Consider the following 14,751-nt stretch of genomic DNA (forward strand, 5'->3'; position numbering starts at 1 on the left):
CACCCCTCCCCAGGCATTCACCAAACTATAATCTGTGTCCATAAGTTATGCATATATGCATACAAGTTCTTTGGTTAATCTCTTCCCAACCACCTCTGCCTTCCCTCTGAGATTCCCCAGTCTGTCCATGCTTCTATGTCTCTGGATCTATTTTGTTTATCAGTTTATTTTGTTCAATAGATTCTACATATGAGTGAGATCATGTGATACTTGTCTTTCTCTGACTGGCTTATTTCTCTTAGCATAATACTCTCCAGGTCCCTCCATGCTGTCTCAAAGAGTAAAAGATCCTTTTTTACTGCTGCATGGTATTCCATGGTGTAAATGTACCACAGCTTTTTTATCCACTCACCTACTGATTGTCACTTGGGCTGTTTCTAGGTCTTAGCTATTTCAAATTGCGCTGCTGTGAACAGTAGTTTTTGCTGGAGTCTTGAGGGTTTTCTATGTACAATGTCATATCATCTGTGAATAATGAGAGTTTTACTTCCTCCTTTCCAATTTGGATGCCTTTATGTTTTCTTCTTGTCTGATTACTGTGGCTAGGACTTCCAGTACTATGTCGAATAAGAGTGGTGAAAATAGACATCCCTTTCTTGTTCCTGTTTTTAGGGGAAATTGTTTTTGTTCTGCCCATTGAGAATGATGTTGGCTGTAGGTTTGCCGTATATGGCCTTTATTATGTTGAGGTATGATCCCTCTATTCCCACTTTGCTAAGAGTTTTTATCAAAAATGGGTGTTGGATTTTGTTGAATGCCTTTTCTTTTTTCTTTTTTTTCTTTTTTGTTTCGTTTTGTTAGAACACTCAACAAAATTAAATTCCCGTTTATTGCTGGACAACATTGTTTCAGACATACATCAGACAGGCTAAATAAATAAATAAATAAACAAACAGCAACTTCATAGACAAAAAAAGGGGAAAAAAGAAATCTTTTTATCTTTGTCTTTTAAACTATCTTTTACAAACCAGCTACGTATAATACAGCTAAGGACATACACAAAGAGTTACTGAATGCTCAGCATAAAATTTTTTGTTGTTGTAGTTAAAATTTTTTTTATTTAAATTCTTTATTGTTTAAAGTATTACATGAGTCTCCTTTTCCCCCCATAGACCTCCCCCAGCTGCTCCCACCCCTCAGCCCACTACTGTCTGTGTCCATTGGTTATGCTTATATGGATGCATACAAGTCCTTCGGTTGATCTCTTATGCCCTCTCTCTCCCCTGCCTACCCTCATAGGTTGGACAGTCTGTTTCATGCTTCTTTGTCTCTGGTTCTATTTTTGTTCATCAATTTATGTTGTTCACTATATTCCACAAATGAGTGAGATCATGTGATAGTTATCTTTCTCTGACTGGCTTATTTCCACCCCCCCCCCCCTTTATTGATTAAGGCATTACAAATGTGACCCTCAGTGCTCCCCCACCCCCCAATCCTGCTCTCACCCTCACCCCCTGTTGTCTGCATCCATTGGTTATGCTTATATGCATGCATACATGTCCTTAGGTTGATCTCTCCTCTTACCCCCACCCTCCCTACTTTCCCTCTGAGGTTTGAGCATCTGATCGATGCTTCTCTATCTCTGGACCTGTTTTGTTCATCAGTTTATGTTGTTCATTATAATCCACAAATGAGTGAGATCATGTGATATTTATCTTTCTCTGACTGACTTATTTCACTTAGCATAATGTTATCCAGCTCCATCCATGCTGTTGCAAATGGTAGGAGTTCCTTCCTTTTTTACAGCAGCATAGTATTCCATTGTGTAGATGTGCCACCGTTTTCTAATCCACTCATCTGCTGATGGGCACTTAGGCTGTTTCCAAATCTTAGCTATGGTGAATTGTGCTGCTATGACATAGGGTTGCATATAACCTTTCTGATTGGTGTTTCTGATTTCTTGGGATATATTCCTAGAAGTGGAATTACTGGGTCAAATGGAAGTTCCATTTTTAATGTTTTGAGGAAATTCCATACTGTTCTCCACAGTGGCTGCAGCAGTCTTCATTTCCACCAGCAGTGCAAGAGCATTCCTTTTTCTCCACATCCTTGCCAGCACTTAGCATTTGTTGATTTGTTGATGATAGCCATTCTGACAGGTGTCAGATGGTACCTACTTGTCGTTTTGATTTGTATCTCTCAGATGATTAGTGACTTTGAGCATATTTTCATATGTCTCTTAGCCTTCTGTATGTCCTCTTTCAAAAAGTGTCTATTTAGGTACTTTGACCATTTTTTGATTGGATTGTTTATCTTTCTTTTGTTAAGTTGTATGAGTTCCCTATAAAGTTTGGAGATTAAACCCTTATCGGAGATAATATTGGCAAATATGTTTTCCCATGCAGTGGGCTTTCTTGTTGTTTTGTTTATGGTTCCTTTTGCTGTGCAGAAGCTTTTTATTTTTATATAGTCCCATTTGTTTATTTTCTCCTTAGTTTCCATTGTCCTAGGAGCTGTATCAGTAAAGATATTGCTACAACATGTCTGCTATTTTGCTGCCTATGGATTCTTCTAAGATTTCTATGGTTTCCTGTCTTACATTTAAGTCCTTTATCCATTTTGAGTTTTTTGTTTGTGTGTATGATGTAAGTTGGTGATCTAGTGTCATTTTTTTTGCATGTATCTGTCCAATTTTCCCAACACCATTTATTGAAGAGATTGTCTTGAACCTGTTGTATGCTCTTGCCTCCTTTGTCAAATATTAATTGAACATAAAGGCTTGAGTTGACTTCTGGGTTCTCTGTTCTGTTCCAATGGTATCTATATGTCTGTTCTTGTGCCAGTACAAGGCAGTTTTGAGGACAGTGGTTTTGTAATATAGCTTGATATCTGGTATTGTGATCCCTCCAACTTTGTTCTTCTTTCTCAAGATTGCTGCAGCTATTTGGAGTCTTTTTTTATTCCAGATGAATTTTTGGAGAGTTTGTTCTAGGTCTATGAAATATGCCCATTGGAATTTTAATGGGGAGTGCATTGAATCTTTAGATGGATTTGGGTAGTATAGACATTTTAATGTTGATTCTACCAATCCATGAACATGGTATATTCTTCCATTTGTTTATGTCTTCCTCCATCTCTTTTTTCAGAGTCCTGTAATATTCTGAGAACAGGTCCTTTACCTCCTTTGTTAAGTTTATTTCTAAGTATCTTAACGTTTTTGTTGCAATGGTAAATGGGATTGTTTTTTTTTTAGTTTCTCTTTCTGTGAGTTCATTATTGGTGTATAAAAAAGCCATAGATTTCTGGGTGTTAATTTTGTATCCTGCTACATGCTGAATTTATTAAGTCTAGTAGTTTTTTGATAGAGTCTTTAGGGTTTTCTATGTACAGTATTATGTCATCTTCAAATAATGACAATTTTATTTATTATTTTCCAATTTGGATGCCTTTTATTTTTTCTTCTTGTCTGTTCTCTATGACTAGCACTTCCAGTACTATGTCAAACAGGAGTGGTGAAAGTGGGCATTCCTGTCTTGTTCCTGTTCTTAGGGGAAATGGTTTTAGTTTTGAGTATGATGTTGGCTGTAGGTTTGTCAAATAAGGCTTTTATTATGTTGAGGTATGATCCCTCTATTCCCATTTTGCTGAGGGTTTTTATCAGGAAAGGGTGTTGGATTTTGTCAAACAGCCTTTTCTGCATCAATTGATATGATTATGTGATTTTTGTCTCTCTGGTTGTTTATGTGATGTGTCAGGTTTATTGATTTGCAGATATTGTACCATCCTTGCATCCCTGGAATAAATCCCACTTGGTCATGGTGTATGATCTTTCTAATGTAATGCTGCATCCAACTTGTTAGAATTTTGTTGAGTATTTTACCATCTGTGTTCATCAGGGATATTGACCTATAATTCTCTTTCTTTGTAGTGTCTTTATCTGGTTTTGGAATTAGGATAATGCTGGCCTCATAAAAAGAGGTTGGAAGTGTTCCTTCTTCTTGGATTTTTTGGAATAGTTTGAGTAGGGTAGGTGTTAGTTCTTCTTTGAATGTTTGGTAAAACTCCCTTGTGAAGCTATCCAAACTAGGGCTTTTGTTTGCTGGGAGATTTTTTATTACTGCTTTTATTTCATTAGTAGTTATTGGCTTATTCAGATTTTCTTCTTCCTTATTCAGTTTTGGAAGACTGTTTTCTTTTCTATGAATTTTTCCATTTCATTCACATTGTCCAGCTTGTTGGCATATAGTTGTTCATAGTATTTTCTTACCATTCTTTGTATTTCTGTGATGTCAGTTGTTACTTCACCACTTGCATTTGTTATTTTATTTATTTGAGTCCTCTCTCTTTGTGTCTTGGTGAGTCTGGCTAAAGGTTCATCAATCTTGTTTATCTTTTGAAAGAACCAGCTCTTGATTTCATTGATTATTTTTGTGGTGTGTGTGTGTGTGTGTGTGTGTGTGTGTGTGTGTGTGTTGTCTCTATGTCATTTATTTCTGCTCTAATCTTCATTACTTTCTTCCTTTTACTTGCTTTGGGGCTTTTCTTGTTGTTCTCTTTCTAATTCTTTAATGTGTAGGGTTAAATAATTTATTATTAATTTTTCTGGGGTTTTTTTTTAGGTAGGCCTATAATGCTATGAACTTCCCTCTCAGAACCGCTTTTACTAAGGATGCTCTTAATATCCCTATTTTATGAAGAAATAAATGGAGACAGAGAGACATTATGTTGCCCGCTAAAGATCGCACAGCTAAGTCAGATTATGCATCCATGCATGCTGGCTATAGATGCATTACCCAGAGACAATTTTGAGGAAAATAAATATAATCCTACACAGTGTGTGTGATATTACAGGCTGTTCATCTCTCTTTTCTAACAGTAATGAAGAGCTGTTTAAACTCTCCTCTCTGGATGTTACCCATGCTACCCTGGTGGATAAATTCTGGCATTTCGGTGGCAATGAGAGAAGCCAGAGATTCATCAAGCGCTGTATTCAGACCTTCCCCTCCTTCTGTCTTCTGGGGCCTGAGGGAACCCCTGTGTGCTGGAACCTGATGGACCAGACAGGAGAGATACGAATGGGGGCCACCCTGCCTGAGTACCGGGGCCAGGGTCTAATATCCTATATGTTGTTTGCCACTACTCAGGCTTTGGATAAACTTGGCTTTCCTGTATATAACCATACAGACAAAGCCAACAATATCATACAGAAAGCCAGTCATAATCTGCACCATGTCCGCTTGCCCTGTGACTGGAACCAGTGGCAATGTGTGCCTCTTTGAAGCAGCCCTGAACACAAGGCAGTGTTGAGTGGGTTGGTCCTACAGCAGGAGAAACATGTGGATGGATGCAAAGAAAAAAGGAATGATGATCAGCAATAAAGCAGTTCATATTTTGTGAGCTCTGTAGAAGCAGTGTGGGTGGTCAAGAGGACTGACACAGTCCTGCTCATGAATTTCCCCTGGGTCCAGCAGACCTGGCATAGACAGAACTTGCTGTAGTGAACCCTGATCTTGTTCTGTTTCCTACACTTCTGGATCTCAGTGATACTCTTTATTAAACTTCACACTGCCCTAACACTTCTCCTGGTCTCTTATCTCCATGTGGATTGTTGTTGTCAATGGGGAAATTGGACAGGTACATTGCAAAAAAAAAAAAAAAAAAAGAAAGTAGGCCACCTTTATACCCCACACAAGAATAAACTCAAAATGGATCAAAGATCTAAATGTTAGACCTGAAACCACAACAATCCTAGAAGAAAACATAGGCAGTAATATCTTGGACATTTCTCATAGCATTATATTTTCTGATATATCTCCTAGGGCAAGGGAAACAAAAGAGAAAAGTAAATGTGACTATATAAAACTTAAAAGTTTTGGACAACAAAGGAAACCATCAGCAAAAGGTAAAGACAACCTACTGAATAAGAGAACTTATTTGTGTATACATCTGATAAGAGGTTAATATCCAAAATTTGTAAAGAACTTATAAAACTCAACACCAATCAAACAATCCAGTTAAGAAATAAACAAAGGACCTGAACAGGCACTTCTCCAAAGAGGACAAGCATGGCCATTAGATATATGAAAAGATACTCAACATTACTAATCACCAGAGAAATGCAAATTAAAACCACAATGGGATATCCCTTTGAGATAGCATGGAGGGACCTGGACAGTATCATGCTAAGTGAAATAAGTCAGTCAGAATGGCTATTATCAATAAATCAACAAATAACACATTTTGGTGAAGATGTGGATAAAGGCAAACCCTTGTGCACTTTTGAAGGAAATGCAGATTAATGCAGCCATTTTGAAAAGCAGTATGGAGTAAGCTTAAAAAATTAAAAATGGAACTGCTTCATGACCCAAGATTTCACTTCCAGGAATTTATCTGAAGAAACCTGAAACACTAATTTTTTTAAATAAATCTTTATTGTTGAAAGTCTTACATATGTCTCATTTTTCCCCCCATTGACACCATCTAGCCCGCCACTACCCCCCACCCCAGGCCTTCACCACCCTATTGTCTGTGTCCATAGGTTATGCATATGTGCATACAAAATCTTCAGTTGATTACCTCCCACCCACGCACATTCTCCCTTCTTCCCTCCAAGATTCTGCACTCTATTCTATGCTTCCATGTCTCTGGATCCACTACGTTCATCAGTTTATTTTGTTAATCATATTCCACATATGAGTGAGATCATGTGATACTTGTCTTTCTCTGACTGACTTATTTCACTTAGCATAATACTGTCCAGGTCCCTCCATGCTATCTCAAAGGGTAAGAAATTCTTTTTTTCTACTGCTGCATAGTATTCCATGGTATAAATGTACCATGGCTTTTTTATCCACTCATTAACTGATGGGCATCTACTGATCTTAGTTATTGTAAATTGTGCTACTATGAACATAGGAGTGCATACATTCTCTGAAACACTAATTTGAAAGAATATATGCACCTCTCTGCTTATTATAGCACTACAATAGCCAAGATTTGGAAGCAGCCCAAGTACCCATTAGTAGATGAGTGGATAAAAAAAGCTATGTCACACACAATAGAATACTACTTAGCCATAAAAAAAGAAAGAAATCTTACCTTTTGCAACAGCATGGATGGACCTGGAGAATATTATTGTAAGTAAAATAATTCAATCAGAGAAAACACATATCATAAGATTTCACTTAAAGGTGGATTCTAATGAACAAAATAAACTAACAAACAAAATAGAAACAGACTCATAGCTGTCAGAGGAGAGGCAGTAGGGAGGCTGGGTAAAACAGGTAAAGGAATTAAGCAAAAAAAAATTTCATAGACAGAAAACAATATAGTCATTCCCAGAAAGAAATGTGGATAGGGGAACCTAGAGAGGGTTAATGGGAGATAAATGATGATGGAAAAAGACATAGAGACACAACGTGGGATAGTGACCACACAATACAATATATAATGTATTTTAGATTTGTACACCAAAAACTTATATAATTTTATTAACTAACATAACCCCAATAAATTCAATAAAAAAATAAAATTAAAAATAATAATAATGAATCTTAGCAAATATTTAAGTGTTTAGCACAGTATTGTTATCTATAAGCACAATGTTGTACAACAGATCTCTGGAACTTTTTCATCTTGCACAACAGACATACTTTGCCCTTTGAGCAAGTCATTATGCTTCCCCCTCCCCAGCTCCCAGTAAGTACCACTCTATCCTCAGCTTCTATGAGTATCATTACTTTAGATACCTCATTTAAATGGAATCATACATTCTTTGTCCTTCTGTGACTGGCTTATTTATTTAGCATAATGTCCTGAAGTTCACCTATATTGTCACATATGGCAGGATTTTTCTCTTTTTCAAAGACTGAATAATATTCCTATATGTATGTATATATATCAGTAGACCACATTTCCTTGATCAAGTCATCCGTTGAGAGACACTTAGGTTGCTTCCACTTCTTGGCTATTGTGAATAAGGCTGCAATGAACATGAGAGTGAAGAAAGCTATTCAAGGTCCTGATTTCAATTCCTGTGAATATATTCCCAGAAGTGGGATAGCTGGGTAATAAGATAGGTGTACTTTTTTGTGTGGAATTCTCATATTGATTATAACAGTAGCTACACTATTTTACATTCTTATCACTAGTGCACAAAAGTCCCAATTTCTCCATATCTTTGTCACACTTATTAGTTTCTGTCCCCCAAAAACTGAGCACAGGAAGAATTCAAAACCCTACCAAGTAAGTATTATTATTTACTGCTCTTTATATATACAGAAAAAGAGCACGAAAGATGAAAAAGTCTGTCCAAGGTCACATCGTAGGTAAGTAATGCAGTCAGGATCTCAATCCTGTTAGTTTGGCCCCATTGTTATCTCTCTGAGCCACTATGCTAGGCTGCTTCTATCATCATTGCCAGCACCTCACTCCATTACCCAGGGGAAAACACAGAGATGAAGACTGACACCAGAGCTCCTGAACCCCTTTCCTTGTACCTTATCCCAAAGAATGTAAGAAAATTTACATTCATTACTTCATGTAACACAGCAAGGATAAAAGCAGAGTCAAGGAAGAGCAGAACAATACTTGGTTATCTGGTACGAAAGCACTCTCGACAGCTGGGGAAACATCCTGGAGAGGTTAAGAAACTAGTTTAAGATACAAGGGAAGGGGGTAGAGGCCCTGGAATCTTCTGAGTGACTGAGTGCAGGTGATGGCCGAAGGAGAGAGAGGACTAGGAGTCTGACTTCAGGTGCTGGGCACAGAAGGATCCCACTCTTTTGTTGTAATCAACTTTAGTAAGAAACAGACACTACTTGGGGCCAAGGGGCCCACTCTATTGATAGTGACAGAATAGTTTCATTGGCCTTTGGCTTTAGAGAAAGAGTAATAAATGATCATAATGACTTTAACTCAGGAGATAAGATTGAAAATTAATAGTCTAGGAGGGACGAGACTCCTAGAAAGGGCAGAAAAAATATATGCAAACCTGTGTTGTGCTGATCCATGGACTGAAGGAGCACTCAAGCTCTTCTTTCTCTCTGGACACCAGTTACACCTGTCTCTGCTCCTCTGATTAGAGTTACTCTTGTTGCCTCCACACTGAAACTAATGTGGTAAGCAAGGATTAATGTGATGAGGGCAAGATAGAGGTAGTGTCAAACTTCCCTTGTTAGTTGTTTCACACAGTGGCTTTGATATTCAAAATATCACTTCTATGAATTCCCCTTTCTTTTCTGAGGATGGTAGAGCAAGAGTTAATGTGGGGCAGTGAGCACATTGGAGTGAAGAGTCTCTGAGTTTAAATTCTATCTAATTCAGCCATATTGAGCTTCCGTGTTCTTCTTTATAAAAGTGAGACTAAGCCCAGCCAGTATGGCTCCATGGTTGAGTGTCTACCCATGAACCAGGAGGTCACTGTAAGATTCCAGGTCAGGGCACAAGCCTAAGTTGTGGGCTTGATCCCCGGTGGGGGGTGTGCAGGAGTCAGCCAATCAATGATTCTCATCATTGATGTTTCTATCTTTCTCTCCCTTTCCCTTTCTCTCTCTCAAATCAATTAAAATAACTTTTTTTTAAAAAAAGTGAAACTAAGAAGTGCCCATATTGGATCATATTTAGGATGCTTATCTGAAGCTTCAGAATGGTCAGTGGAGATGGCAGTGCTTACACTAAAAAAGGAGAGTTCTAACAGTTTTAGTCACTCCATACATGTGATATTCTGTTCTGCATATGTGTAAGAAAATACATCAGATTCTATAAATCAGATCTCATCTATATCTTTCCTAAAATCTTGCTCTTATTGAAAATGAGAAGAGAAGAAAGAAAGTATTGTCTACACAGTCTTACTCTCCTACCAGTATCTGGCCTGGTAGTTTCACACACATTGTAGTGTCATAGTAGGGCCTGTGGGGGCAAAGAGCAACCTGGCATTTGGTGGGGGTAGTTCAGATGGCACACTGTCAGCCTCTGAATCTTGCAGAGCCAGCTCCTTCACCCTGAACCCAGAGAGGAAGGGTTGGATTTCATGAGAGCTGACACCAGAAGATTTTGCTTTGTGCACTGTCCACCTTGCAAGCCTCAGCTCAGCAATTTCTGGAGGAGACATACTGAAATGCACTCTGTTAGATCCTGTTGAACTGCCTGCATTAAAATGTAATTGCATTATTGAGAAGTCTTCCATTCTCATTTGTCTCTGGGGACACCTGTGAAGATTGGTGTGGAGACAACTCCCCAGGTAAGAACTTGTGCTTCTCTCCTCCCCGACAAAAGATAGGCATTGATTTTGAAATCCTCTCCGCTTAAGTGACACAAATCAAAATACTCCTATTGTGTTATGTTCATTAACTCCATATACCAAAGGAACATACATGTGGCACCTACTCTGTAAAAGCAACTTGTTAGGCACTATGAGCATTTTCTTGCAGGTTTCTGATCTGAACTGATAAATGAATGAGGAGAGAGTTGGCCACATTCTGGAAGCAGGTGGGTGAGTAAAGCACTTATGTTGGAGACACTGCAAACATCACTATATCTAATCCTCCTGGTTATAACTTTTTTGTTTAAAAGTTTAAAGGTCAATAAAGTGTTGGCACAACCTGATGACAGAGCCACGTCCTTGAACATAGGACCCAGGGGGAGGTTCTCCATCTCACACTCTGCTGCCTGAAGATTCCACAGCGTGCTACACGGGTTCTATTAAGAACCTCAGCTCACCTGTTGGGGGAGGAATCAGATCAAAGTACACTTTTCAAGATCACTATACTCAGAGGACATATTTCTTTCCCTGAAGATCTCTGCAGAGACTGAATGAGAGAACAGCTTTGCAGGTGAGAACAAGGGAGAATCATTACTCTGGGACCCCTCGTCTCCTTTTGCTTCCCCTCTGTAGGGGAATGATTCAGAATGCTACTGCTGGGTGTGCATGAAAATTTCTGGTTCATTTGTGTTGAGAATTCTGCAGGGGAAAAGAAAGCATTTCCATTTGAGGAACCTGTATTAGGAGCCTAGGGTGTATAGGGCAGTACCCTAGTTCTGTGAGAAATTCTTGACTGACTAAAGTCAGGCTTTTGCTTTGGATTGGTAAATAAATGTGAGAAGAATTGGGAACTTGCCATTGGTTGCGCAGAAAATGTAACAGCCCTTGGGAAGGAATATGCTGATTCAGGTGACATTTATATAGCAGTTTGTAGACATACTATACAAACGGTATCTTCTTTAATCCTTGGTAACATTCTAAGATAATCAGCTTTTTTTTCCCTTGGATAAATAATGACTAGGAAAATTAATTTCCCTGCTTAAAATTTCAAAAGGAGAAGGTATAGTCTAGTGCAAGGACTAAAATGCAGATGAGATTAATTGCTAAGTTAAAATCATAGAAAATAAATGTAATGTTAGTAATCTCAGCTGAACTGTAATTTTCCTAACTTTTTCATGTTCATTTTAAGACTCTCCTATTTGGCACCATAAATATCATAACTTTCATGTGAATGGGTCTTAGAGTCGTAAAATAATGATGGTCATTCCTTATGTAAATTATCTTTATAAAGAGAAACAAATTGTGTGCGGTACTTTCCCATCTGTTAATATTAATTCACAAAAGTTCATGGACATCAAAAGTAGAACAAGGGTGAACCTTAAATGGTCATTAAAGTAGGTAGATAAATGAATCTAGACAGCAGTGACTTTCTCCTGATATCTACAGGGGTTTGCAAATCCAAGTTTTAACACAATTGGAGCCTCATAAGAATACTTTTCTCCATAGTTCCTAACAGAGAGAGTTAGCCCATACTTCCCAGGAATATGCCAACTAACACCATCCTCCTCCCCAGTTCTCCCGTGAGAACCCTATAAACTTCCACTTAGAAGTAATGGCTCCCTCTTGTGAAATCTCATAGAGTTTAGGCAAAACTCTTGATTTTCCCTGTCCACTATTTTTGGTCAGCATGCTTGATCCAATCATCTTGAGAATCCCAGTTTGATGCAGTAAATCAAAACAGACAAATGCTCTTCATATTATGTAGTAATATACACTATATACACCTCACCCTTAGGTTTAAGGATGGGATAAGGTTCAAGAAGAGGTAAGGATTGGGGATACACTAAGTTAATCAGTTTTTAATATAATTTAATTATAAAATTGAAAAGAAAAATTATTTCTGTTTCAGACCACATCAAAATGTCCCCAGTAAAAAAGGCTGTATCAAAATGTCATCAAATCCACAGCACATATATGAAGTAATTTAGGGACATTTTCTTTAGTTATGTACATGTTTTATTTCCTTTATTAGATTGTGAGTTCTTAACAGGTAATTTGTTCAAGTTTCTTCTAAGCTCACAGTTGCTCAGATTATTGATCAGAGTTGTGTGTTTCAGTCAGGGTTCAAAGAGAAGCAGAAGTAGATGTGTCACAGGATTCAGCCGTCTGCACTTCTGTGTGGTAGTTCAGCAATTTCGGTAGGCTGTTTCTTCCCATATGCTGCTGAAGACTGAATTACTAGAAGAGGTAGTTGGGAAAGAGAAATTAATTTAAAGTGGAAGAGAATAAGAACAAGCTAAACCCACAGCACAAACTGGCCCTCACAGGAACAGAAACCTCATCAATTCTTGCTGACTTTGACCTTGGGAGAATGGGTACCCTGCAGAAGCCAGGCTCCTTCATTAGAGAGCTGAACACCATGCAGCTGATGACAGTGAAGGTGAAGGCAAACCCAGGGGACAGTGAAACCCTTGCCAGTCCAGCCACTGCCTCATGTCTCCAAGTCAGCTACAAAAAGCCTGTGGCTCCATCCTGCCTTCCAAGTCCCCCATAGAATCCCATAAAATCCAAAGGGAATTCCAGGAAATATAGTCCAGCCAAGCTGAAGTACACCTTACAAAGCCGCAATAGTAAAGTTCTCAATCAATAGTATGGTGATTACCAGAGGGAACTGGGGTGGCACAGGTGGAAGAGGTAAATGAGGGATAAATGATGTTGGAAGGAGACTAGACTTTGGATGGTGAGCAGATGTGCAGATGATGTATTGCAGAACTGCACACTTGAAACCTACGTAATTGTATTGACCAATGTAACCCTAATAAATTCAATAAAAAGTCTCAATCAGTGTTTATGGAGTGAATGAATAAATAAACAGGTTAATACTTAGATTTCCAGGCTAGTCACAAGTCCATTTACTTATAATGAAGCTGGGCCAAAGTATTGCTAAATAGAAAACAACTCTAGACTTAGGTAAGGAGAGAATTTATTTGAAAGGATTATTGCAAGAAGGAGAAAGGGGACTGTTATAATAGGGAGGGACACTAGTTCAACAGGGAGAACCCCAGAACTTCTTTTGTAAAAAGAAATAAGCAAGACACATGGAGTATCTTTCTGCCAAGGGTGGTCTTCTGCTGCCAATGCTGGACCCAGGCTGAGTGTGGGTCAAAGTTCAGTCCTGTGTAGAGGAGAGAGGCTTAAAGTTTAGTTAAATCCGCTAACACTTTGTTAGCACATCAGAACTTTGTCCTGGTAGACCGGTTTGCTAACCATTTACGAGGGAAGTGTAAACAGGTCTAGAGAGAATCCCCAAGGAAGCGAGGAATGCAAAAGAGGCAAGATGCATACAGCTCAGAGAATGTTTTGCCCCGAGTTCAGCCTCTTCTTGGTAGGGACTAAGAATGGGGTTATATGCTGACTCAGTCCAGGGGAAGGAGAGAAAATGAACTCAAGTTTGGTTTAAAGCAGTTTGTTCTGAAATGTCAGTGGGGATTCACAGTTAGCTAATCATTCATGAGACAAACATGAATTTGGAGCATCAGCATCTGGCTTTATTAGAGGTAAACAAGGAGGACAACCATGTGTCTTAAGTCAGATGGGGGAAGGCTGGTTCCTTGCAGTGAGCCATTTCAGAAATGCAAATTCGGTGGAAGAAATTCTTTAATCATTCATGTTTTCCAGGATAACAGGACTTGGGTAAAATTCAAAATTGTCCATCTGCCAAAGAATTGCATCTACTGAAATACACTTTGACCCCAGCATTTTGGCCAGCTTTGAGAATTAGCTCTACAAGTCTTCTTGCTTTACGTATTTGAAAGGTATTGTTGAGGATTTACTGTACGTGAATTATATCTCAATTAAGCTGAACAACAGTAATAAAAATAGCCTGGAGAACTTTTAAAAAAATATATAATTATACATCTCACATTCCCTTAAGAACTTCTAAATAACAACATACCAGAACCAGGATTAAGTAATTTTAATTTTTTCAGATGGCTCTAACACATAGTTGAGTTTGGAAAATGTTTCATTACATCATTTATTTGTCTCCTATATAAGGGCTCTTTAATTATTTTTTTTTTGCTCTAGAAGCAAGAAAAGATATATGCTTTATTTAAGTTAAAGTGATAACAATAATAAAAATGGCTGACACATACTGAATACGACTCCATGCCAGGCACCCTGTAAAGATTTAAAATTAAATGTCTCATTTACCATATGCCAGATTCCATGAATTCTCCCCCATTTAAACCTCATCACAAATTCTTGTGTAGAAAAAGAGTCACTCAATAGACTTTTTGGATGACAGTGTGGTTAAATGTTCTTCTACTAATGATAATAATCAACAGAATACTGATTATAATCATTAATTGAGTGCTTACCATGTCCCAGACACTGTTCTAAGAAGCTTACATGTACTTATTTATTTAACTGTTCAGTTACTCTGTGGTGCAGGTACTACAGTCATTGTCATTTATAGAGAAGAAAACCAAGGCACAGAGGAATTAAGTAACTTGCCCTGTGTCATATAACTTCTAACGGAAGCTTAATCT

At 38.2% G+C, this 14,751-nt stretch overlaps 1 protein-coding gene across 1 annotated transcript in view; it reads left to right on the forward strand.

The window, feature by feature from the left end:
* LOC102438929 (glycine N-phenylacetyltransferase-like) overlaps positions 1-5,219 on the forward strand; it is a 17,025-nt gene extending 11,806 nt beyond the window's left edge. The window contains exon 5 of the mRNA XM_023756534.1: positions 4,817-5,219. Within this exon, the coding sequence (XP_023612302.1) occupies positions 4,817-5,219 (403 nt within the window). The remainder of the gene's footprint in view (positions 1-4,816) is intronic.
* The last annotated feature ends 9,532 nt before the right edge of the window (positions 5,220-14,751 follow it).

The sequence above is a fragment of the Myotis lucifugus genome, unplaced genomic scaffold (assembly GCF_000147115.1).
Source record: "Myotis lucifugus unplaced genomic scaffold, Myoluc2.0 scaffold_97, whole genome shotgun sequence".
Taxonomy (NCBI): domain Eukaryota; kingdom Metazoa; phylum Chordata; class Mammalia; order Chiroptera; family Vespertilionidae; genus Myotis; species Myotis lucifugus.